General features: G+C 40.4%; 1 protein-coding gene across 4 annotated transcripts in view; it reads right to left on the bottom strand.

The window, feature by feature from the left end:
* Positions 1 to 25,094, bottom strand: part of FAM135B (family with sequence similarity 135 member B) — a 205,928-nt gene that overhangs the window by 75,346 nt on the left and 105,488 nt on the right. For all 4 annotated transcript variants that reach the window (XM_030502179.1, XM_030502196.1, XM_030502206.1 and 1 more), the window contains exons 4-6: positions 8,967 to 9,106; positions 1,293 to 1,363; positions 263 to 436 (exon numbers count right to left, since the gene is read on the bottom strand). In XM_030502179.1, coding sequence (XP_030358039.1) covers positions 263 to 436; positions 1,293 to 1,363; positions 8,967 to 9,106 — 385 coding nt within the window. The remainder of the gene's footprint in view (positions 1 to 262; positions 437 to 1,292; positions 1,364 to 8,966; positions 9,107 to 25,094) is intronic.

Below are 25,094 nucleotides of genomic sequence, written 5' to 3'. Positions count from 1 at the left end.
TCATGTTACAGATGGGAAATAGAGAGTTCAAGACTAATTAAAATCTATGAACCTCTTCCCAAAGGTTTTGCTAGTTTTTAATCAGACCCTTATCAATGGAAGTAGCCTGTGTGAGAGGCTGGCCCTAAACCTCAATCTCCAGAATTCTAGCCCAGGACCAAAAACCTTAATTAAATTATCCTCTCTGCTTCTGCTATGCAATAATCTAAAGAACTCACAAGTGGAATCTCTGCCTTTCAAGAGACATTTCTGCATCCTTTACCTGATCAGAGGCTGGTGTAATGCTACCAGTGATGCATGCACCGTGACGGATATCACTGACAGGTGGAAATAGTCAAACATGACAGGAACATGGTGGTGCAGACCTCTCCGGGGGTGGAAGTGGAGACACAGTGTACGGCTGCTGATCATGGGGATCGCTGGAACATCTCTCAGCCTGGAACACAAAGAGAGCAACCTCATAACTTGAATGTCTCAGCTCTTTTTAATCTTGGCTATCACTTGATGTATGTTCTTTCTCTCTTCTAGACCCATCAGCATCACAGCTGATGACAGTACCACCCACCTGAAAGAACAAGTTTACACTTTTTGTATCTTGAAGGTAATGGAAACTTGCTCTTGAAATCTCTTTAAGGGCCCTATGGACACGAGTAAAATCACAGGGGGATAGTCTTGGCATGAAACACAGCTCAGATAATTTCTTTGCACCTCCTCCTGTCCCCAGTACATGTCACTGAAGTCATTGGAAGCCTTTTCCGTGATTCAGTGAGACTGAATAATATCTGGGATCACACTTTCTGCTGTCTCAGGAAGGGATGTTGCTCCCACTTCACCTAAGATTACGGAATCAAATGCACTTGGAAGAAATCAAAGCCAGTAGGAAGACTTCTTCCTCCTAAGCTAAAGACACAGCTTTGGTTCTTAATAGAAATGCTTAGTATGTTCTTCAGCCGTCTTCAGCTAGAAAATATTCTGTTGTATCCTGAGATAGACACATTCATGAACCACAGCCCCTGCTCACACGCAGGTCATATTCCATTTGACTTTAACAGCAGCACAGATAGACCACCACCTAACAACTTTGAAAATCTCACACTTCAAGGAGAAAAACTTCCTTTAAATGGGAGTATGAGATATACTTTTCAAATACAAAGAGGAGAAACAGAAAAACTTCAACACTGAGGCAAAGGACAGGCTTAACAAAGCTACCCCTTTTCCCAAAGAACTCTCAAAGTAATTTCCCAATTGAACAAACCCCTACATTACCAATTGAGCTTTAGACCAGCACTTACTGTTGTTCACTATCAGTAAAACGCAGGTCCAACTTGAGCTGAAAATCTGCCTCACTTAATGCATCTTCCACCTATAAAAAGAGAAAGGCGAGGTTACCTTTATGAGTTGTCAATCACAACAATGAAGGCAAAAGTGGATGGGTTTGTCTGATAAGAGCAAAGGCAGAAATATGCAGGAACAGCGGCACCCCACCACAGTGGCAGAAAGGAGCAAATGTGACAGCAAGTTGAGATAACGGCTGAAGGAGTCAGGGGGAACCAGAGCAGTCAGAGGTGTTATCTGCTCCCAGGTGTCCTGTCAGGTCAAAGAAATCACTCAAGACATGAGTAACCAGAGTGTGTAGAGTACTGCGTGTGTTGGATCCTTGCTCTTTGCACACTGAGAGTCAGTGCTTCTGAAGCTGTGTTCCCTCACTGAGTGAGTATTTGTTTGGGTTTCCTTGTCAGCTGAATGAAGAATAGGCTTCCTTGGTTGAGAAACAGCCATGAATCTTTCCGGTTACCTACCTGTAACTAACACAAGATTCAAAGTTTGCAGCTTAAAACAATCAGAATTGGCTCAAATAATTCTCACAATTTCTGGTCTCTATCATTAGCCTTCTAGTGTGTTTCTCAGCAAACTGAGGCTTTCCTGCCTTCCAGTCTCTCTTTCTGGCCCTTGACAGATTTATGGAGGTAGTTTGTCATTGACTCTCATCTAGACCATTTTCTTTGCAAAATTCAAAGGCTTTTGCTGTTTTTAAAGCTTCAATTAACAGCAGTTTAATTGTTTGCTTTGTTTTCGGGTGCTGAGCATGTTTAAACATAGTCAGATTCAGCTCACCAAAAACAATGAATGTATCATGTGTGATGATAAGCCAGTACACTGGTACCTTCATCTAATAGGTCCCACCAGCAAGATTACCCTTCTTTTATTGTCAATAAAATACTTTAATTGGATTTTCTGACACAGCACATGAAGGGAGCTGTCAGTTCCTTCACCTGGAAAGGACTACATGGGATAACACATCTCATCTTGGCACAGTTAAAGGAACTATAATCAATGGAAATAAATAAATTATAATAGAAGATTAAGCTGATCAGCACTTCCTTCACTCCTTAGAAATGTCTTTTTTTCGCCAGCAAAGTAGGTTTAGTAGAATAAAAAAAAAGTTCTATTTCTATAAACTTAAATGGAAATATGAACAAAAAAATACTCATTTTATTATCAAAATAGTTTTGTTTTTTTTTTAATTGTATACCAGAGTACAACCAGGCATGGAAGGAATGCAGGTGAAAAGGTGGAGTTGTTCACTGGGAACAGGATATTATAAATACAGCTTTTTTACTCATTTTTTGCCACAGAAAGGTGAGGTGAGACATCTAGGTTCTGCCTTCTGTCAGTGGAAAACAACAAGCAGATGCACACAGTGAGCTGACCCATCCTGAGGTACACATTGGAAAAGGACAACTGATTTCTGTTTGTGCTTGTCTCTTTCCAGTAACAACAGATAGAGCCTAGAGAAATATCTTGGTCTAGATACACTCGAATTTTAGATGGCTTAAATTAGGCAAGAGGAATTCTATTTCTTAATAGCAGAATATACCAATAATGCACTGAAGGCAATGTCAAAGGCATCTAGCCTGCTCTAACAGGTCGGATTCTTAAAATATATAACATAAACCATATTTAGCTAGGTTCTCCAAAGGTGAAACCCCATCTATAGTGTACCATTTTTCTGCTGAAGCAAGAAAATTTAGTCCAGGATTGTACTTTGACAAAATTATCCAAGATGTAAAATCTAAACCCTTATGGAGTAATACAGTATTTCTTCTAGCATGACCACAGGCACAGAGATGTGATGAGAAAATTCCGGCTTCTGTTTACTGAAAATGTGCTTTCTCTTTTGCATTTGTCTCAAAACACCTAGAAGCATGTCTTTCAGAATAAAAGACTTTCTCCTTTTTAATGAGCTGTTGTCACTAAAAATCACAGTTGCTGGCAATTGCAAAGGAAATAATCATTATTAAGCTGCAGTCTGAATTTCAATTAGGAATTCAGCTCAAGTATAGTGCTTCAGACAAAGCAAACCTCATCCTCCAACAGAGGGGATGAAATCTTGGGTCTGTGCCTAATGCTGCTGAGCACCTGCAACTGTCACTGAAATCTGAATCTGTGTTTAAAACAAGGTCTATAGCAAGTGACACTAGCTCAAAACACCTTGAGGCAATGAGCAGATGTCTGAGACACTTACAGATACTCAGCGCTGTATGGGGTCATGTGTTAAGGTGCAAGTATAGGATTTTTTTAATCCCATATCTGTATTATAATCAGACTGCTCAGAATAGTGCAAAAACCTACACAAAATCAAATCACAGTTCTCACTACACAGATTATGTGTTTTCCTTTGTATATTGGAGGTAATATTATGTCGAGTGAAAACTGGACAGTTCAAAAATCATTGGACTCTTAATGAGAAATTACCATTAAAAAGCTTATGCAGAGGTTGAGACACAACAGAAAGTCAGGGTTTAGACCCAGTAGGTAACTCAGCACCATGCAGCTATTTGCTCATCCCTCCTCTACCCCTCCTTCAGGCAGGATAGGGGGAAGAATCAAAAGAATGTAAACCCCATTTACATGTTAAAATAAGAACAATTTAATAACTAAAATAAAGATATAGGGATAATAGAAAGAATACCAATAATAATAATAGTAGGAAACAACAAGAGAAGAAATGAAAGCTCAGAAAACACAAGTGATGCACAATACAATTGCTCACCACCCACTGACTGATACCCAGCCCAACCCGAGCAGTGATTGGTCCCTTCCAGGTAACTCCGCCCGGTTTCTATACTGGGCATGATGTGCTGTGGTATGGAATACCCCTTTGGCTAGTTTGGGTCAGATGTCCTGTCTCTGCTTCCTCCCGGCTTCTTGTGCCCCTCCTCACTGGCAGAGCATGAGACTGGAAAAGTCCTTGATCAAGGTAAGTGCTGCTGAGAACAACTAAAACATTGGTGTGTTACAGCATTGTTCTCAGACTGAAGCCAAAACATAGCACTGCACCAGCTACTGGGGAGAAAAATAACTGCTAGAGCTGAAACCAGGACACAGAATTAGGTACAATAATTAGAAGGCAAAAGTTAACATACAGCTTTGATACCTGCTGATAAAATAGCCTTTCCATAGCTCACACAGAAGCAGCACTCAAATTTTTATCATTCCTTAATCTCCTATATGAAATATTGTCCTTAAATTAAATATTGGTTGTTTATTTTAGTGCTAGTGGGACTATTATGGTGTTTTCCACAGTTATAATTTACAGACTGTATAATTGTCCAGAAGTTTGATAGAGTAACAGATCTTATTTTTCTTTTCACCTGAAGAAAAGTTTTAAATTTTCACACCAACCAACTTAAGAAATTACCCTGAAAACTTCCTCTGGAATATAATTAGTGTTTGTCTGGTTAAACCAAGCAGTGTCCTCCCAGATACTCTGTGACAGGTTCTTCCAAAGTTTCTACAAAGTTCTTGGACATCTCAGCTGTGTTAATGATTAAAATCACAACTTGTGAAAGAGAAAATAAAGATCTGTGTTTGTGGAAATATATTCATACTGAACAAGGAATATTATTCTTTTCTGTAATAATCTATACACCCAAATAACTGTAAGGGAATCATACTGAACAAGGAATAATAATTCTGTTCTGTAACATTCCATACACCCAAATAACTATAAGAGAAATTTAGAACACCAGACCTCTGGGAAATATTGCATTTCACATGCTGATCTTGTCTCCAGTCAAAAATAGACTAAGTGAAGACAGTTCTGAACAGAAATTTTAAAAGCTTTCTTTCTAAAAAATACATTCATTTAATTCTTTCTTTTTTCCCCCTCTAAAATCAAACAAGGCTGAAATTAATTTTGGAAATTGATTAATTCTTCATCGTTTGCATCTCTGCCTTTTTCCCCTAACATCACCTTGTGGAAAATAAGTCTGCGAATTCAGTATTGTGCTCTCCATTGCTGGGGGGTGCCTACATTTCCCCTAGTTGCTCCCACCTTGGGTCTCATGGCTCATGCAGGAGAGACTCCATATTCATCTGTGAGCACTCACAGTTTTCCAGAAGGTGCTATCTGGAGTTCTAGATGTTTTCTAAAGAACCTCTCTCTTTTCTAAACTGCCTCTTTTGCCAGAAGACTGCACTGAGAGGGAAACGTGTTCCATATTAAACACGGCTTGGAATCTGTACAGTAGAAAACATTTATATAGGAAAAGTAAAAGTATTTTATACAACAAAAAAGTATATACAAAGTAAAGTACTTCAATTTCTGTTGAACTGGCCTGGAATCAAGTGCATCGTTTCAGTTTTGAATTCTATTTTTTCAAGATTACATTTATACCTTTGGTTTAGCTTTTAAGAGCTGCGATTATACTGAAGTTTCCAGCATTCTTGTGATGTATGTCCATAATATTTAACCATTTAGCCAAAATTTCAGGTGGAATGATCTAGATGTCCAATCTCACTTAGATTTCTCTGGAAAGTACAAAATCTAATACACTGTGATATCTCAGCTTGCCTCACTCTGTCCTCCCCTGCTACTAAATTGTCCCTGAATGGAGCCAGCAAGCAAGGAGGCAGACAAGTTACCTGGTTTATTGCTTGATGAAAGCAGCAGAGCTCCTTCTTTAATAAGGATGAAAGCAAAAGCTTATGAAAATAAATTAGACTTTTTTTGTAACAGTAAAAGCTGCCTCAGCCCTGCAATATTGTTCCCTACGAATTCAAAAAAATGCTGTATTTTTGGGTAGTATAGGAAAATGCATCTAATAAACTAGAAAGTTTTAAAGCACCATTTATATTGTGAATGGTATGCTCAGTGCCACTTCTAGGAGGATAATCGAGGTTTCTTCCATTTAATACCAGACAAAAAAGATACATTTCCATCTTTAAGCTTATTGAAGGCTATGCAAGAGGAGAGGAAAAGAAAAAGGGAGAAAAAAACCCAAAACAACCCAGTAGCAAATAATCTAATGTGGACATTCACACTGAGTTTTGTTGTTTGGTGTTTTTTTGTGTACTGAGCCTATATTAGCAACCTATCTCAGCAGCAAAACTACTGTAGCACCATGAGCATACTGCTTCCTTTTTATAATGTTTGATAATTCCAGCTCTGACAGCAAAAACTACATAGAATCATAGAATCAAGCTTATGAAGCACATGAAGTCAATATTTCCATTACCCAGTCTGACTTCCTTATTTATCAGAACTTCCATTTACAGAAAAAGCATCAAACAGATCTTTCACCCTCAATCAAAAAAACCCCAAAACCTCACCATAGCACATAGTTGGCACAAAAAAGACTTAAATTTGCTATGCGTTAAATAAGTTAAGAAGTTATGAACAGAGATAATACTGAAAACACTTTAAAAAACTGTAGGCATTCTGCCAATGCGCATTGCAAGGATTGCATCCAACATACAAGATTATGTGATTGAGATGCAAAACCAGCTCTGAACAATAGTTGTGGATATAAAAGATTTCATCTGAGCAGGGTACCTAGTCGAGTGGCAGACTTTGGCCTCTCCCATTTTTATACAACATATTTAAAGCTGTGGAGGACAAGACATCAAAGCAGATAAAACAGGCTTGGGAGCATCAAGCAGAGGTGAATTGTGGTAGTCTGCCCAACATACAAGAAGTTTTAGACCTTTAGTATTTGTGTTTGATTCTTTAAAGTCTTTTCAGCACTCACATGGGACCAACAGACCTGTTTATCCTCTTATTCTACACCCCTGAAAACCCAAAGCAGCTTCATCATACAGAGATGATGGAGGTCTCTCTGTGTAAAACCACTCTAAGTACGGAATTGGGCAGCTGTCCTTTTCTCAAGGGACCTCCTATGAAAAGACAAATGTGGTGCACACAGCACATCAAGAGTCAGAATGAGTTTTGCTGAGAGGAATCTTGTGGGATTTTTGGTTTTCTTTTTTTCATTTTGTGAGGTGCACAACTTTCCCGAATATTAATGCAAAAGTCATCAGAAATCATCCCTGCTCAACACAGCGGAAACTGCTGTAATTTAAGGGGAGGGACATTTAATCAGAGATGTTCCACTGAGAAAAGATAAAATTAATATTCAGTTAAGCATGTTGGAACAGTTTCCTAACAAATAATGATAAACTTGCGTTCAGTAATTTCTCATATAAGCACTAAGCACAAAACAATAATTCTAGGGAGGAACAAATTGATGACAAACAAACAAAACCCAAAAAACCACAAAACAAAAACCCAAACTAAAACACCAAGAGAAGAGTGGGAGGAAAAGGGAAGCATGTGAAATAAGCTTAATTTAAGTTCTCTAGCTGTTTTAATTTAGATCCATATATAACCCAAGTATGTACATATATATATATATGGGTTGAAATAGGACAAAACAGAAATTCAAATGTCTTCATGCTCAAATAGAAAGTTACACAAGGAAGGACAGGTGAGCATCTCTGGCCCCAAGGTCCACACACAGCATTTGATTCACGCTGGGTGAGTAACTTATAGGAACTATTTTTGGTGGCATGCTGATTTTACAAAACCAGCTAATGTCATGTGTCTCACTATCACTGAGAGCAAGTGCCAATGCCATCTATTTTGTGCCAGTCCTTGTGTTGGGAAAGCACAGAAATTGGCACCTTGGACCAGGCCTGAGTGCCATTCTACTATGACACTTTCCCCCCTTTCTATTTAAGAGTGCATTAAAACAGTACTCTCTGTATTCTAAGATTACTCCTCCCTTGTAGCTCCTGGGAACAGGAGTTATCACTGGAAGACATTAGTTTCTCATCACTAAGAGGAAGCCAGTGGTACCCTACAAGATAGGTGGTTCAAATAATGTATTTCCCTTGTGTGGGTGTTCATATTGGCTGAAGGAGTGGATGCCCAATGGGGAGAAGTATCTCAGCATGAACTCTAGCTGAGACAGAATGAAAAGCAAAGGGGCTGTACAAGGACTAAAGGGAAGGTAAGCTCCAGTAACTCTGCCATGCACTTCTGACATCAGAAGCACTAAGGAGAAGGATGAAGAGACTTCTGAATGTTGGAAAGGGACTCTGTAGCTTGGTCACAGTATTGTCATTGCTGTAACAAAAAACAGTCACAAGGAGAGAGGAGGAGAAGATAGCAGTAATGGATGGTAGGAGTAGAAGCTTCCTTCACGTGGTTTTCTCATGTGAGGTTGGTCTACAGATATGTAGAATGAGTGATCTAGTGTACAAATGACAAACCATGGTTGATACACTGGAGTTTCTGACATGCTGATTTATTATCAGTGTACGTCAACATCTTCTTCCACCAGAAAGCCCAGGAAAAGACTACTTTACATAACAGGCACAGTGCAGAAGGTCTATCTGACTTAACGAAGATATTTATAGCATTAGCATTTACAAACAAACAAATCACCCCAGGGCATTCTTGTCAGCATTGGTAATGGTGGGTACCAGACAGTCTATCTCCTTCTAATGCAGATGCTGGTATTTGGTCAGATGAATGATGCCTTTACCTGCAACAGCATCATTGATGAGACCTGTGACAGCACAGGGACCCCATGACAGCTTCTCTGTGTAGTAGACACCTAAAGTCATGTAAGAGGAATCCCAGCCCTCCTGGTTTTTATGTGCATCCCAAGACAACTCACCCTTTCGCCATCCAGAAGCAGGTGCACTCTGAAGTTCATCGATTCATTAAGAACGATCTCTTCATTTCTGTACAAAATCTGAAATATTCTGCTGTAAACGCTGTTTTCATGAACGCAGGCTGAACAAAGGCTGGAATCACCTGCAGAAAACACAGACAGACTCCTGGTGGGATCTCTGCAGGGAGTTTATTTTTATTCCTACGTTTTCACTTCAGAATTATCTAGGCCAGTTGTGTTAGTACTTGTAATTAGACACTTGCATTCTCAATAATTAATAGTAATAGAACAGATTGTAATTGTGGGCTGCAGGTTCCCAAACATGGTACTTAAAATAAATGCTATACTGTAGGCAGGCTGGGTTTCACAATGAGAATAGCTGACCCTTTGACAGCACTTACCCTATTAACTTCATTTCTAATGAAAGCTAAAGCATTAAATGTTTTCTACCCATGAGGACTGTGGGTGTTCAGCTGTGAAATTTCATCTTTTATCTATCATTAAGGGGGTTTTCTTCACATCTCTGGTGCTCCCAGAAGTTACTACCTAGGAGGGAGGACAATAGTCCAATAGCAGATCTTGAATATAGAGCCTGGAAGTGCAGAGGCATCTGAAGTTAAAACAGAAAAAAGAAACAGAAAAAGGAAAAAAGTAGCCATTTTTTCAAGATGCCAAAAGTCCTGTGTAATCCTTCAGGCCCTTGACCCATGTACGAACTGCCAGTTTGGCCTATACAATTGGGGTTAATTTGAGGAACTCAAGAACCAAACTCCCAAGCATCTCTACACTGAATTGAGACAGTCAATAGCTTCATCTGTGTGCTCATGTATCATCGTGTTATCATAAATAGACTTCACATGAGTTCAGGCGGGATTTGTCCTTCCTAACTTTGAGGTGCCTCCAGTGTATGTATTCTGTTTTGGTTACAAGGAAGCCTATGGAATTTAAGGCATCGTTCATCTGACAAAAGAAAACTGCATGCTTTAGATTGAAATAAATTTTTGCTTGAAGTCCATTGCTTCTTGAGTAATTCTTTGGGTAACAGGAAAACAGTGTGACTTGCTTACCTGTACAAACCCACACTGGAGGCAACAAAATTTGTTACAGTGAATTCTTTCCAGAGGAGACTACAATGTCTGTATGACTTTTTAATGAACAACTGGGCACCAGAGTTAGGTGCTTCCAAATTGTGTCTTGGCTGTTGATCAGAATCCCCTGATAATTCTACTTCCATAGCTCCTGAGCAACAACTTCTGCCAAAATTCACTCAGAACTAGTTTTGTCCCTTTCCAGCATTCAGTGCTGTAGGAATCTGAGCTTCTGAAATACTGTCCTCTAGCAAATGGTATTCTGGAACATTCCTGACAAGGCGTGCTTAAAAATGGTGTACCAGTATCAGTCCTCCAAAAGGAGACAGGTCTGTGATCATCATCAGGAAGCCAGAAGGCACTTTTACAAAGAATAGTTTTTCAGAAGGTACTTCTGGGAATTTGGGCCTTTGCAGAATTGTTTTGTGTCCATGAGCTGTAGTAAGATAAATGTCCAGGTCAGAAAGCCATAGGGACTGACAGTTTGTCAAGTATTTCAAATCAGGACAGGTCTATTCTGCAGTGCTAAGGTACTGCTTTGCTTTTCCATGCAAGAATCATAGACTCATAGAATGAACTAGGTTGGAAAAGACCTTTAAGATCATAAAGGCAAACTGTTCCCCCGCACTGTCAAGGCCACCACTAAACCATCTCACTGAGGGCCTCATCTACACGGTTTTCGAATGCTTCCAGGGACAGTGCCTCCACCAGTGCCCTGGGCAGCCTGTTCTAATATCTGATCACTTTTTTGGTGAAGAAATTGTTCCTAATATCCAATCTAAACCTCCCCTGGAACAGCTTGAGGCTATTACATCTTGTCCTATCACTCAGAAGTCAGTGAGTTAAGACTGACAGAAGACTAAAGATCTCCTGAGGTGAAGTTTGGTTAGGGGAAAGAAAATGTATATACAAGAGAGGAGAAGGGACTTAAAAAAAAAGAACTGAAGGTCTCTGTAGACAAGTGAATGGATTTTTGTCATTACAATGATTAGTTTTTGTGGCGCCGGTCTGCTGGAACAGGAATAGTGCAGACAAAGAGAAGTATCTCCTCAAAAAAAAAGAAAAAATCATATGGGGCAGGAGGAAAGGTTGATTAAATACCAATAAACCCACAAAAACTTGAGCCAATTAATTAGCAGGACCATAGTGCTGTCATCCAGACTACATTCAAGTCATTTTGTTATTACTGACTTTTGCCAAGGACACCCAGGAACAGCCTAGAGTGTTTCACCCTGCTTTTGTCTTCCCATCACATATCTTGCACAATAGTTATGCGTAAGTCCAGGCAGCCTGGATAAATACACATTTATTTCCTCGTGTTACACCAGCTAGGCTCGAATGTTTCAGCCTGATTAGCTCTTCAAAAGCATGCAGTCATATTTATTTTAATTTAAACCTCATCATATTAGAGACACTGCAAAAATCATATTAGAAGTATAATGCATTCTTATTCCTAGCTGGCAGACAAAGGAAGCTTTATGTTATTTGATTTGGTTATTGATATACTGGTATTCTTCTAGGATGGAAAGTTTAATGTCATTCTCTTTTCAAACACACTCCTGTGCAGACCACTCCTGGTGGGTAATTGCTTTAGGAGCTGGATTTGCAAGGTGACATAGAGCCATTTTTCTTGTTGGAAAAGTCAAAGTCAAAGGCATGCTACAATGTTTAGGGTTGTCTCAAAACAGTGCGAGTGAATATGACACTACAGGGCTAAAAATTGATAGTTTAAGCAGAGATCTAGCTTTGCAGAGATATGGCAGAGAACTACAGCAGATGAGTACCTGATCATCTCCTTAGACACAACCTATTCCTGCCTATTTCAACGGCCACAGCCTGCTTCTTTCTCTCTTAAAGTATGACGCAAGACTGTGGCAGGAGTTTGCTTAGAGGCAGCATGAAGATGTCCTAGTAGTGCTGATAGCAGCGCAGGCATCCTGCCTCTCAAGGCAAAGGGCAAGGATAGCATTTCCATAGATATTGCCCTTCAGGCAGTAACACTCACTGAAATTTTATGTGCTTTAAGGTACATACAGAGATCAGGCTGTTTGACTTATCCTCAAGCTTCTTGCACTGACAAGAAGCAGTACCTGCACCAAATATACTCTTCCTCAGTCTACTCCATGAAAACATCATCATTCCAGTAACTTTTACAAACTTCCCCTTGTTCCTACCTTTTGCCCTTCATGTCTCTCTAAACCCACGGGCTTGTCTGCTTACAGACAGTGGCAGTAAGGTTGGCATTTGCCGTGGCTGACATTGTTCAGAGATGGTTGCTGGCAGGAAACATAGCAGATGTACCCCCATGTTCATTCAAACACCTTTGTCATTTGGCACAAGGCACAGGATGGTGTGAGAGAGAAGCCTGAAACTATAAATCTTTCCCAAATCCCTTTCTAGCATAACCTCAGTTACACAAACAGCTCTGAGCTATGAAACTGCTAAGCAGACAGATGCAGTCCAAGGAAGAGAGACATAGTTTGTGAAAACTGCTGGGAGTTCTCACTCCCTGGTGAGGGCTGCAGCTAAGACACTATTGACCTGCATTTAGCTCTTTATTCCACAGTTTCAAAGGCTTGTACCTGGGTGAACCCAACAAGGAAAGTCTAATTTTTGGTAATGAGCTTTTGCTTACTGTATTTCTTTCTTAAGAGATTTACTTGTGACACTTGCAGTGTTCCTTAAGCTAGAAGAAATCTTATTTTCCTGCCTCCTTTTCTTAAGTGGCTATTCCATTTACTCCTTATCTTCTTCGGGTTGAATAGTGTTCAAATTATCTGAAAAGTGAAAGAGCTTTTAGGGCTGTAAGATTCAACACAAGCATGAACAGGACAGTCGTGCTCCACAACCATTCATTTAAGAGAATGAGAAAAGCCTGTTGATGAGTCTCTCTCTTTCTATTCTTTCCACAAGAAATATACTCCCATCCCACCACCACCCCTAATAATCCTTTTACAGACTGTTGAGTAATGGCATTTTACAAAAAGGAAGGGAAAAATAGGCTCTTTGTAGTTGTGTCCACTTTCATACAAAAAGTACACGCTACCTGTACAGATCAGTCAGTATATGACATCCTTTTTCTAGAATCTCTATATTCAATATACCAAGCTCTCCCAGATACACTCTAGGCTACCTAATTTTCCAACCTGGAGGTTTCTATAGATGGAGATTTCTAAATGTTACTGCCACACATCATACAGAAATTATTCATCCTTTTAAAAAATCAGAGAGAGGGTGCATACTGAGAGTTGGGATAGGAAAATAGAAAGTAGCAGCCAATGGGTAAGAAAATCTGGTTTAACATCTTCAAGAAAAAGCCCTGGAACCTGAAGGACACCACCAAAACCATATGCCCTACAGAGACATGTGACATCCGGTCAAACTCACTTCGCCATAGCTTTGCTGTTGGTAGTGGGTATAATTAGATAACGTTGATAATGGAATAAACTTTAGGTGACAAATGAGCTACTCTATTTGTGATTTGAAGGGGTGTGATACGCCATAATCGCTTGCTATTCTACTTAAAGGACCCACTGGTACATCAATCGAAACTATTGCCTGGCCAGACTGGCAGCATTCCTCAGCCATTGCAAAGCTGTGACAGGGACCTAAGTTTTCCTGATTTGCAAATGTTTTCATTTGTGTTATTCCTCCCAGCAGCACACTCACACCACTTCTGTTAATGTGAGGAGAGGAAGACATTTGCAGGGAAAAATAAAATAAGATGTTGGCAATATTCTGCAGGTCAGAACTGTTTCCTTGACCTTTCTAAGATCCTTATACACACAGCAGATAGATTAGTACTCCTTCTCCCAAACTCCACTGGCCAGTTATCCCAATTGTTCTCTCCAGATGTTTCACTTTCTTCATTTTTCAACTCTGAACTTTCATAGCATCCTTCCTCTGCTTTCACTGTGCCTAACTTATCTCCCTTCTTCCCTTTACGTTTCCTTTACTTGAATCATCCCTCACGCACTTTTTTTCTTAACCTCTATGAAAACTTTCTGAGAAGTTTCATAGTTGTGCTCTGTCAACATTTCAACAGAGCAAACAAACAACAAACTCCGCTTGGAAGAATCAATTGGCAATGACACACACGTATCTCAACCTCTGATTCCTGTCTCTCCAAAGGAGAGACTTTGAAATGGCAATGTCCTGGTGTAGCTGAGACGTGATAATGAACAGTTTCCCCAGAGCCACCTAAGTCATATGAACTTTTGCTGTTTGCAAAACAGTAAGATTGGCTATTTTTTATGCTCTCTGCAATCTGTTTGACATGCAAGTGATTAGCATGATCCAATCTCAACAGCTAGATTCTTTCTATGATTACATTTTCAATTGTGCTTCCTCCTGACGTCCATAGCTTGCCAAAGGAAACTGGAATAAATGTTAACCAACAAATCTTTTCAAGGATGGTAGGCATCCTCGTTTGAGACTCAGATTTTTCCAAGAATAATGGTGTAATCTGACCTTTGAGAAATCCTGGAGGTTTGTTTCTAATTTTTTTTCCAGGGCTTTAAAACTCATAAATGCCTAATCACACACCCCTAACTCAGAACTCTTGCATGATATAATGTTCCTATGATAGGAGGGTGCCTTCAAAGCTGTGAGTGAAAGGCAATAAGTTTTAGAGAGTTCTTGAAGAAAAAACAACAGTCAGAAAGGAAGAGGTGCTCAGTTGTAGTATTACAAAAGCCATGCACAGCAAGCATGAACAATATTACTTTACTTTGCATTACTTTTTAACTCTGCTTCCAAAAGATACCAAAAGCATGAAGAAGTCCTGGAATTAGGTGCTTGGTTTGTTTCAAAATTGAATGCCTTACTAAGAGTAACTTTAAACAATGTTAAATTTCCTGACACAACAAGGAGCAAGAGACCTAAATGAAACATTAAAAACTGTTCTCCAGAGGAAACGCATTAAAACAAGCAAGTTTTCTCCTGTCCAAATTTTCTCCTAAACTTGTAGGACTAGACTAAAATTTTACTGATAATTACAGGGGAAAACTTCACACTTATAGCCCTTCATTACCTCTGCTTTTAGTATACTTCAACTTCTGGGTCTGACAGATGGCATCTACACTGACTCTGTCCTCCATTCAATAGCCCAGAGAAGTAAGATTAATTACTACTTTTTCAAATAAGGAAGGAGGAAATACGACGACTCAGTCCTGATACTTTGCTGCTGGAGAGATTACGTTGTTTTCTGCCCCCCATGCATGGCAGAGAATAAAGAAAGTCATATTTTTTTATTCTAAATATGAAATTACAACTCCAGGCAATATGCCCTTTTAGAAAGATGACTTCAGGTTTACAGCCGGCTTTCTCCAGAATTATCCCTCTACGGTTAATTGAGCACTGTGTGAGAGGTCTAAAATTAATAGGAAGTGATTATACAGTCAGGGAAAAATCCATATGGAAAACAGATCGAACTTCAGATCTAGGCTCTTTAATGCCTTTACGACTATAGCACTGGAAACAAGATAATTACTCAGTTGCTGGCAACTTCTTGACTCTCTCCTGCTGTCTGAGAAAAGCAGTGCTATTATGCTGCTGTTCCAATAAATGGAAACGCAAGTTTCTGCTAAATTTTGCTTTAATGAAAGAGATGCTCTTCGATAATGTGGGAAATCAAGATACTGCAGTTGTAAGCAGAGCTTCACTGTAAATATTTCTCTATGAATAACAGTGCACACTTAAACATTTGTGTTTCAGATTAATTCAGAGACACAAGAAGCTTAGCACAGTCTCTGTACTTGGGTTCCCACGCAAGAGAATCTCAGAGATATGAGATACCTTTAAACGTAGATGGGTTCATTCTCCCAGGTCACTCGTTCACAGACAGATGAAGGGCATTGCAATACACTCTGTTGAGAAAGAGCTGTGAGCATTTTAAAACCTCCCTACCCACAAACCTTATGTTACTACCCACGCAGACATGTTGTGTCAGTGGTTCATGTGATCTTTCCTAAGCTGCTTCAGTGGAAAGTCAACTGTTGGTAAATGACAGCAGAAGGCAATTTAAACTGAGCTAGATGTCCTTGCCCTGGAGCGAATTGGAAGCAATTGCACAGTCTGCTAACAGAGGTGAACAGCGAGGGTGAGAATAAATGGGTTTAAACAGTATTGCCTTTAAAATCTCAGTCAGGACTAGCTGAAACCCACCTACCTGTAATCTGAGTGATCTCTACAGCACACATCATACTTGTTGGTACTGAAGCATAACCCAAATCTATCTATGTGGATGGTTACTTCCCGTACGCTTCCAGACATGCACTTTGAGCTGTCCTATCTTGGACTTCAGCATCTGAAATTCCCGCTAACCTCACAAGGAGAGTTGGTTGTTCATTCAGAGTCCCCACAAAATAGGTATGGATTTTCTAATTTCTGAGTTTTCTTGTCATCTAATTTCTTCTATTACCACCAAACTTCTTAAATGCTTGCAGGCCATACGTATTTTGCCATTTTTTAGAGAACACCAAGACATGTGGGCATTCCTCGAATGAACAGTATGCTATATTGCTAGAACCTAAGCACCATACTGCAAAATATAACCAAAGGACATCAGAAAGTCTTTTGCAAATAGCTGTGTTTATCTAACTTGCTTTTTTTCCTTTACCATCTGTTGGAGCCATATGCCTTCTTAAATAAGAACTAATTATAGGTCTCCACCACAACTAATCAAATAGTGGTAACTGTTGTAAACTTCAGTTGGAAATTTCATTTCTTCTTTATAAAAATTCCCCCAAAACCAGACACTGAGGTGGTGGTTGCCTTTTTTGTGGTTTTCTGGACTTAGGTACACAGTAGTTACAGTTGATGCACGTGTTTGTATGAGAGTAAATCATAACAGGCTGGAGAAATACTAAGAGCCAAAGTACAGTTCCCAGCAAGTACATTAGAAGGGGTGACTTTGGAACAGAAAGTGACTGTGTCTAATAAATATCCACTGACATGGCATTTTGAGTTTTCCTTCTCTGCCCCTGTGCTGTTGTACTGAGGGAAAGAGAGACAAAAAACAACGCTGTCACAAAATTATCTGGCTTTTAGCATTGAAGAACTGGAGCAAAGACTCATCCAATACTATAATTAAATTCTGGAAAAGAGATTCCAGCCTATTTAGAGAACAATAAATCTCCTAATGAGCTCAAAAAATACAAGACTGCACTTTCATGTCCAATGGGCATTTGTATAAATGTCCATTTATATAAATGTCAATTTACACCATTCAGGCAAATGTTTTATAAGTGCCTCCAGTGTCAATGTCACTCTGCATTGCTGTGTAATGTGAAAGGACTGAAAGATAAAAATTATTCCAGTCTTAAATATGGCAAATCAAGAGTTGAATTGCCTTTTAAAAGCCCTAAACCCTAAATAGCTCTTTCGACATCACAAGACTGTGGCAATTCCAGACTGTCATGCTGACCTTCCAGGAAGTTTAGAACTGTTCTGGCAGAAACTAGGACTAAAAATAAAAATAATTTAAAAATAAAAAAGGAAAATGAAAAATATTTCAGTTAATTCAGCCAGCTATCAGAGAGATAGTTGTTTCCCATTATAACTGCCACAAAATCTTTGTGTAAATGAGTGATGCACATAGAAGAAAAAGAATACTCTGGGATTTCATTTTAGCTAGTCTTTTCCTCTGGCTACCAATGGAAAGGTTTCCTTCCACTTTTCTCACCATTCATCACATGATTTAACATCTGGAACACCACAAATATTTACAGATTTAGCCAATAAGAGTTGAAATACATATACAGATGTGAATATATGTATTTTACAGACATTTTGAGCATGGATATAGCATTAGGACACACCTATTATTCCCTCGGTGCCACATAGCATGTCTGGCACCACCTCATCGACACAACAGCAACTGAATCAGAAAGGTCCTGAGCTAAAATCACAGACTTTAAGTCAAACAGGAGCTTAAAGATTTCCCAGACAGAGCTGTAACACTTTCAAGTCCTCTGATCAATGGTATGGATTGGGAACTAAATGCTCTCCTAATGCACTATTGCCATGCTGCTGAGTTTAAGAAGTTGATGGATGAAAGTCATACATTATCAAACTTCTATCTTCAACAGAATGGCCAGTTGCACTTTACTCAGAGGGTAAAATACTGTGAATTAAATATGTAAAACATTTTGCGACAGTCTAATAAAAAATCTGACAATAAATCTATCTTTTTTCAGATGTATGAGGCAGTCCCTATGATCCAACTGTAAAGCATGAGGATTCAGAGTGAAGGACCTCAGACTCCCACTTGAAGAAGCCCCCATTGATGGTTAGTGTTTCTAATAAGCTAATAAGTCAAGTTATCTAGGTGTTTAAATACAGGTTTCTGAACCCTACTCTGGATCACAAAAGTAAATACACAAAAAAGACTTCGAGGTCCTACAGTTTTGGTTTTTTTTGTGTAGAATATCAGTCAGGTCTTTCATATCCTTTCTATGATCAGCGTTCAGAGTTAAGTTACATGCAAGAGAACTCATTCATGCAGCTGATGCAGCCGATGATCTTTCATTCTATAAGCTGCAGGTTCAATTTATAGTGTGATGTTCAAGGTGTGTTTGTCACATCCACATTCACAAGGCGATCCCTCCACATTACGTCCTTTCTTCACATTCAAGTAGACCTAGATAACTTGATCAGATCCCTTGCTCATTCAGGAGAAATCTGATTCTAGTGCCTAGGTGGTCTGTGATTCTGACCACTAAATTTGGTACTTGTATATATAGTACAAAGGGTAGAAACATATATACCTCCTTATCTGCCCATAAAATAGATGGAAGAACTACTGAGTTCCTGGGACAATATAATCATCTATAAATCAGATGTTCCTCTTCTGACTCCAATTCTTTCCACAAATTACCATGTAATCTTTGTTCTGGAGACATTTCACATGTAATTTCTCAAGGCAAAGAGAAATTCTGTAATTTCTCAAAGCGAAGAAATACAAACCCGCCTCCAGAAAGGCAGTAAACATGATAGAGATTGGCAGAATAAGAATACAGGTAAGTTATGTCAAGGCCTCATATTTTCAACATAATGTCATCGCAACCCTTGAAGCAGATAGGTGTCACTTAGGTATTCAAGCAAATGAAAGAGGCTAAAGGAATAAAAAATTCACCTAAACACTAACACACATGGACACAAAAACAAATTGCAGTGCCATTTGCTGAAATAGTTTCTGTTCTGTTTTGGTAGGAGGCTTGCCAGGCTGGTCAGGAAAGCTTTAAACTAGATGTGTTGGGGGAGGGGAGCATTGATCCATCCCAACATTCCTGGTCAGTTGCCAGCACCTGTAATAAGTGCTTGGAGCGATGTAGAGATGTTCCAGCTGCCCCAGCCATTGAGTCGGCTGCATTTGGAGCTTGGCTAAGGTGCCTCTATACAAACGCCCGTAGTATGGGGAACAAGCAAGAGGAATTAGAGATGTGTGCAAGGCTACGGGAATATGATGTCATTGGTATCACAGAAACATGGTGGGATGGCTCCTATGACTGGAATGTCGGAATGGAAGGTTACAGGCTGTTTAGAAAAGACAGGCCAGGCAGACGGGGAGGGGGTGTTGCTATCTATGTCAGTGATAGGCTAGAGAGTATGGAACTCTGTCTGGGGACGGGTGATGAGGTAACAGAGTGTTTGTGGGTCAGGATCAAAGGGAAAACAGCAACAGGGGACATTACGGTGGGGATCTGTTACAGGCCGCCTGATCAAGAGGACTCTGTGGATGAAGCGCTCTACAGACAGATAGGAGCAGCCTCACGCTCGCAGGCCCTGGTCCTCATGGGGGACTTCAACTATCCTGACATCTGTTGGAGGGACGGTATGGCCCGGCACAAGCAATCCAGGAGGTTCCTCGATTGTGTGGAAGACAACTTCCTCTTTCAAGCAGTAGAGGAGCCGACGAGGAGAGGTGCCATGCTGGACCTTGTGCTCACCAACAGGGAGGGACTGGTTGGAAATGTAACGCTCCAGGGCAGCCTTGGCTCTAGTGATCACGAGATGGTTGAGTTTGAGATCCTCAGGACGGTGAGAAGAGCATGCAGCAAGCTCACTGCCCTGGACTTCAAGAAAGCAGACTTTGGCCTCTTCAGGAACCTCCTTAGTAAGGTTTCATGGGATACAGTCCTAGAGGGCAGGGGGGCCCAAGACTGCTGGTCAGTATTCAAGGATCACCTGCTACGTGCTCAAGAGTGTTGCATCCCGACTAGAAGAAAGTGCAGCAGGAGGGCCAGGAGACCTCCATGGATGGACAAGGAGCTGCTGAGGAAACTTAGAGGGAAAAAAGAAGCTTATAGAAGGTGGAAGCGAGGACAGGCCACCTGGGAAGAATATAGGAGCATTGCCCGAGAAGCTAGGGACCAGGTTAGGAAAGCTAAGGCCCAGCTAGAATTAAGTTTGGCAAGGGTTGTAAAAGATAACAGGAAAGGATTCTATAGATACGTAGCAAATAAAAGACAGACTAGGGACAATGTAGGCCCTCTCCAGAAGCTATCAGGAGAACTGGCTACCATGGATTTGGAGAAGGCTGAGGTTCTTAATGACTTCTTTGCCTCAGTCTTCACCAGCAAATGCTCTGACCACACAACCCAAGTCTTGGAAAGCAAATGCAGGGACTGTGAGAATGAAGACCTTAGGCCCACTGTAGGAGAGGATCAGGTTCCAGACCATCTTAAGAACCTGAACGTGCACAAGTCCATGGGACCTGATGAAATCCATCCACGGGTCCTGAAGGAGCTGGCGAATGAAGTTGCTAAGCCACTGTCCATCATATTCGAAAAATCCTGGCAGTCAGGTGAAGTTCCTGATGACTGGAAGAAGGGCAATATAACCCCCATTTTCAAGAAGGGGAAGGTGGAAGACCCAGGGAACTACAGACCAGTCAGCCTCACCTCTGTGCCTGGCAAAATCTTGGAACAGTTTCTCCTGGAAAACATGCTAAGGCACATGAAAAACAACGAGGTGGTTGGTGACAGCCAACATGGCTTCACTAAGGGAAAATCCTGCCTGACCAATTTGGTGGCCTTCTATGATGGAGCCATGGAACTGATGGACAGCGGCAGAGCAGTTGATGTCATCTACCTGGACTTGTGCAAAGAGTTCGACACTGTCCCGCACGACATCCTTGTCTCTAAATTGGAGAGACATCAATTTGATAGATGGATCACTCGGTGGATAAAAAACTGGCTCGATGGCCGCACGCAAAGAGTTGTGGTAAATGGCTCGATGTCCAGTTGGAAACCTGTAACGAGTGGTGTCCCTCAGGGATCGGTGTTGGGACCGGTCCTGTTCAACATCTTTGTCGGTGACATGGACAGTGGGATTGAGTGCGCCCTCAGCAAGTTTGCCGACGACACCAAGCTGTGTGGTTCAGTTGATACGCTGGAGGGAAGGGATGCCATCCAGAGGGACCTTGACACGCTTGTGAGGTGGGCCGATGCCAACCTTATGAAGTTTAACCAAGCCAAGTGTAAGGTCCTACACCTGGGTCAGGGCAATCCCAGGCACTGCTACAGGCTGGGCAGAGAAGAGATTCAGAGCAGCCCTGCAGAGAAGGACTTGGGGGTGTTGGTTGATGAGAAGCTTAACATGAGCCAGCAGTGTGCGCTTGCAGCCCAGAAAGCCAACTGTATCCTGGGCTGCATCAAAAGAAGCGTGACCAGCAGGTCAAAGGAGGTGATCCTGCCCCTCTACTCTGCTCTCGTGAGACCTCACTTGGAGTACTGTGTACAGTTCTGGTGTCCTCAACATAAAAAGGACATGGAGCTGTTGGAGCGAGTCCAGAGGAGGGCCACGAGGATGATAAGAGGGCTGGAGCACCTCCCATATGAAGACAGGCTGAGAGAGTTGGGGCTGTTCAGCCTGGAGAAGAGAAGGCTGCGTGGAGACCTCATAGCAGCCTTCCAGTATCTGAAGGGGGTCTACAAGGATGCTGGGGAGGGACTCTTCCTTAGGGACTGTAGTGGTAGGACAAGGGGTAATGGCTTCAAACTTAAACAGGGGAAGTTTAGATTAGATATAAGGAAGAAGTTCTTTACAGTGAGGGTGGTGAAGCACTGGAATGGGTTGCCCAGGGAGGTTGTGGATGCTCCATCCCTGGCGGTGTTCAAGGCCAGGTTGGACAGAGCCTTGGACCACGTGGTTTAGGGCAAGGTGTCCCTGCCCATGGCAGGGGGGTTGGAACTAGATGATCTTAAGGTCCTTTCCAACCCTTACGATTCTATGATTCTATGATTCTATGATTCTAAAAACAATATTGTTATAAAGTAGCTTCCAAATAAGCAAACCATATTGCCAATCTGTAAGAGGAACCGTTTCCATATAAGCCATAAGCTTAATTGAAACCCAAAAGGTTCTTCTGTATCTTTTGTATCTTTAAAATATTCCTTTGAGCAGATAATTTAAAACTTCCCATCCAGCTGAGAAGCAAGATTGCTCCTTTCCTAGGTCAGCCAGCTCTTGTCTGATTAGTGATTTAGTTGCTGAACTGTCTACACAGCTCAGCACAAAATGGAATAGAACTATTTTTTCTTATTCATTTGCTTCTCTGATTAGATTCCATCAACTTCTGTCACTGCATTGGTTTTTTGGGGTTGGTTTTTTTTATCTTTTTGCTTTTTAATTATGCACATTATCTCAGTTGAAATCCTTTAGCTTCATCTGGATCACGCATGCACATAAATCAGCAAGAGGCTGATCATACTTTGTCAATGCATGTCAGGCACACAAGCCATTTGGCTTTCTGTCTGGGATTTCATTAAACTGCATTAATGTTCTCTTTGTCTGTGATGTGCCAAGAGTATCATTAGCTGTTCTCTTTCTTTGGGCTGTTTTCAGGTAAGGCTATTCATTGCCTCCAGGCTGAGGCAAGGGTCATTTGAGAAAAGGTTCTGTTATCACTTTCTGGACAGTTTGTCTTTTTATTTGGCATAAACTTTGCATACATATCATGGTCCTGAATTAAGCTCTTAAATGGACTAAATAACATAAGACAGAGTCCTGAATTTAATCCTACCAACCTTACTCAACAAAATCCATCTAAAACTTTGAAACTTCAATGAGCCAAATTCCATCTATCCAAAAAAATCTCACTTTATGTGAGAGTTTATCTCCCTTATATTCAAAATTTTAAATGTCTTTACTTCTCCAAGACAAACAAAGATGACAAAAAAGTTTTACTATTAGCACAAAATAGAAAGTAAACTTACAAAAGTTATGGTAGATAATGCTGAAAATCATGGCAAAATTGGAATGAACTCACATCTAGCGTGAAGAAAATCTTGTATTTAGTACCAAGCAGACGTACACACTGCATTGTATTAGACATCACATTGTAGGGGTAAGTGGCTACATGTTCTGGTCTTGGCTGGGATAGTTAATTTTCTTCCTAGTAGCTGGTGCAGTGCTGTGTTTTGGCTTTAGTCTGAGAACAATGCTGATAACACACCAATGTTTTAGTTGTTGTTCAGTAGCATTTACTCCTATCAAGGACTTTTCAGTCTCTCCTGCTCTGCCAGTGAGGAGAGGCTCAGGAATGTGGGAGGGCTAATTTCAATTATTAAACTGTTCTTATCTCAACCCAAGGGTTTTACTTTTTTTATGGATTTTTATTTTTTTTTTAGATAAATTGTGTAGATTTTTCCCAGGATATTTCTTGCCTTGTGACAATCACACTCACAAGTTTTTCTAAAGATTTGATAAAATCTTGGCTCTTTATCCTCTAAAATCATCCGTGAACATTACTAATAATTTTGGAAGTAAAAACCCCAAGTGCAATCCATGATGACAAGTACACCTCCCTGACAAAAGTTGACAACATTCAGAACACATGATTTGCATGATTTGAATTTTAATCCATGGGGTTGTTTCCTGGAGGTATTATAACTTATTACAGACCTGTGTTGCAGCACTTACAGCTCCCGTCCTAGATTTAAAACTCTTTCCCAAAGAATAATAAAATGAATAGTATATATTCAAGTGACATAACTTTGGAAACAACCCATCATTTCCACTGCTATATTCCAGGGATGGGCTGCCCTATCCTTGCAAGTGTTCAAGACCAGGTTCTATGGTTGTATGGTTGTATGTTCAGTTGTTCAGCTGAACCCAGGACAATGGGGATTTGAGCAATGTGGTCTAGTGGAAGGTGCTCATGCCCATGGCAGGAGGGTTGGAACTAGATGATCTTTAAGGTCCTTTCCAATCCAAACCATTTTATGGTTCCATGATTTGAATTAAAAGAAGGAACACATAAATGCACAGTTCCTCTAGACTTTGGCGGTAAGGAAGTCTGAGAGAACACATATTAGAGATCCCAACAACCAAATATTGCACTAATCAGAAAAGTGCCTAGAAAGAATGGTAGGAAGACTCATAACTAGTAGAAACAAAGTCCCTTCCCTTTTCAATACTTTTACAAATGCTGAAAACCAAAGAGATGTTGTTTTCCATTACCCAGGGAATAGTGAATTAGGTTAAGATTGTTCTACAGATATTAAGAAGGAGGAAGAAATTACAGTGCATTTTGCATGAGGCTTTTTCACAGCCAATGTCCTTGTAAGGATGACTATCCTTGAAAATGAGAGCTATAGGAAATCATGTAAAAGCCTGGGGATATGAATCACGGGGGAAAAGACTAAGTGTTAGCTTGTTCTTATTTAAAATTAATAGAGGGAATTTAAAGACTTGATGGGAACTTTTCATACAGGCAAAAAGAATGAAAAACTGTGGGGAAATTGGAAAGCATCCAAAATAGGCTTGGCAAGAACTTATAGCATAAATGGTAGAAAACCATCATAAATTATAAGGAGAACAAAAAAGAAAAGAAGAAGAAATAAAAAAGAAGAAAAAAAGAGGAAAGGAAGGAAGGAAGGAAGGAAGGAAGGAAGGAAGGAAGGAAGGAAGGAAGGAAGGAAGGAAGGAAGGAAGGAAGGAAGGAAGGAAGGAAGGAAGGAAGGAAGGAAGGAAGGAAGGAAGGAAGGAAGGAAGGAAGGAAGATTATAGGTTTTCTCATGACTAAATCATCACTTTA

Source organism: Strigops habroptila, chromosome 1 (assembly GCF_004027225.2).
Source record: "Strigops habroptila isolate Jane chromosome 1, bStrHab1.2.pri, whole genome shotgun sequence".
In the NCBI taxonomy this organism is placed as follows: Eukaryota; Metazoa; Chordata; class Aves; order Psittaciformes; family Psittacidae; genus Strigops; species Strigops habroptila.
The sequence above is the reverse complement of the archived record's forward strand: the minus strand, read 5'-3'. Positions and strand labels throughout refer to the sequence as shown.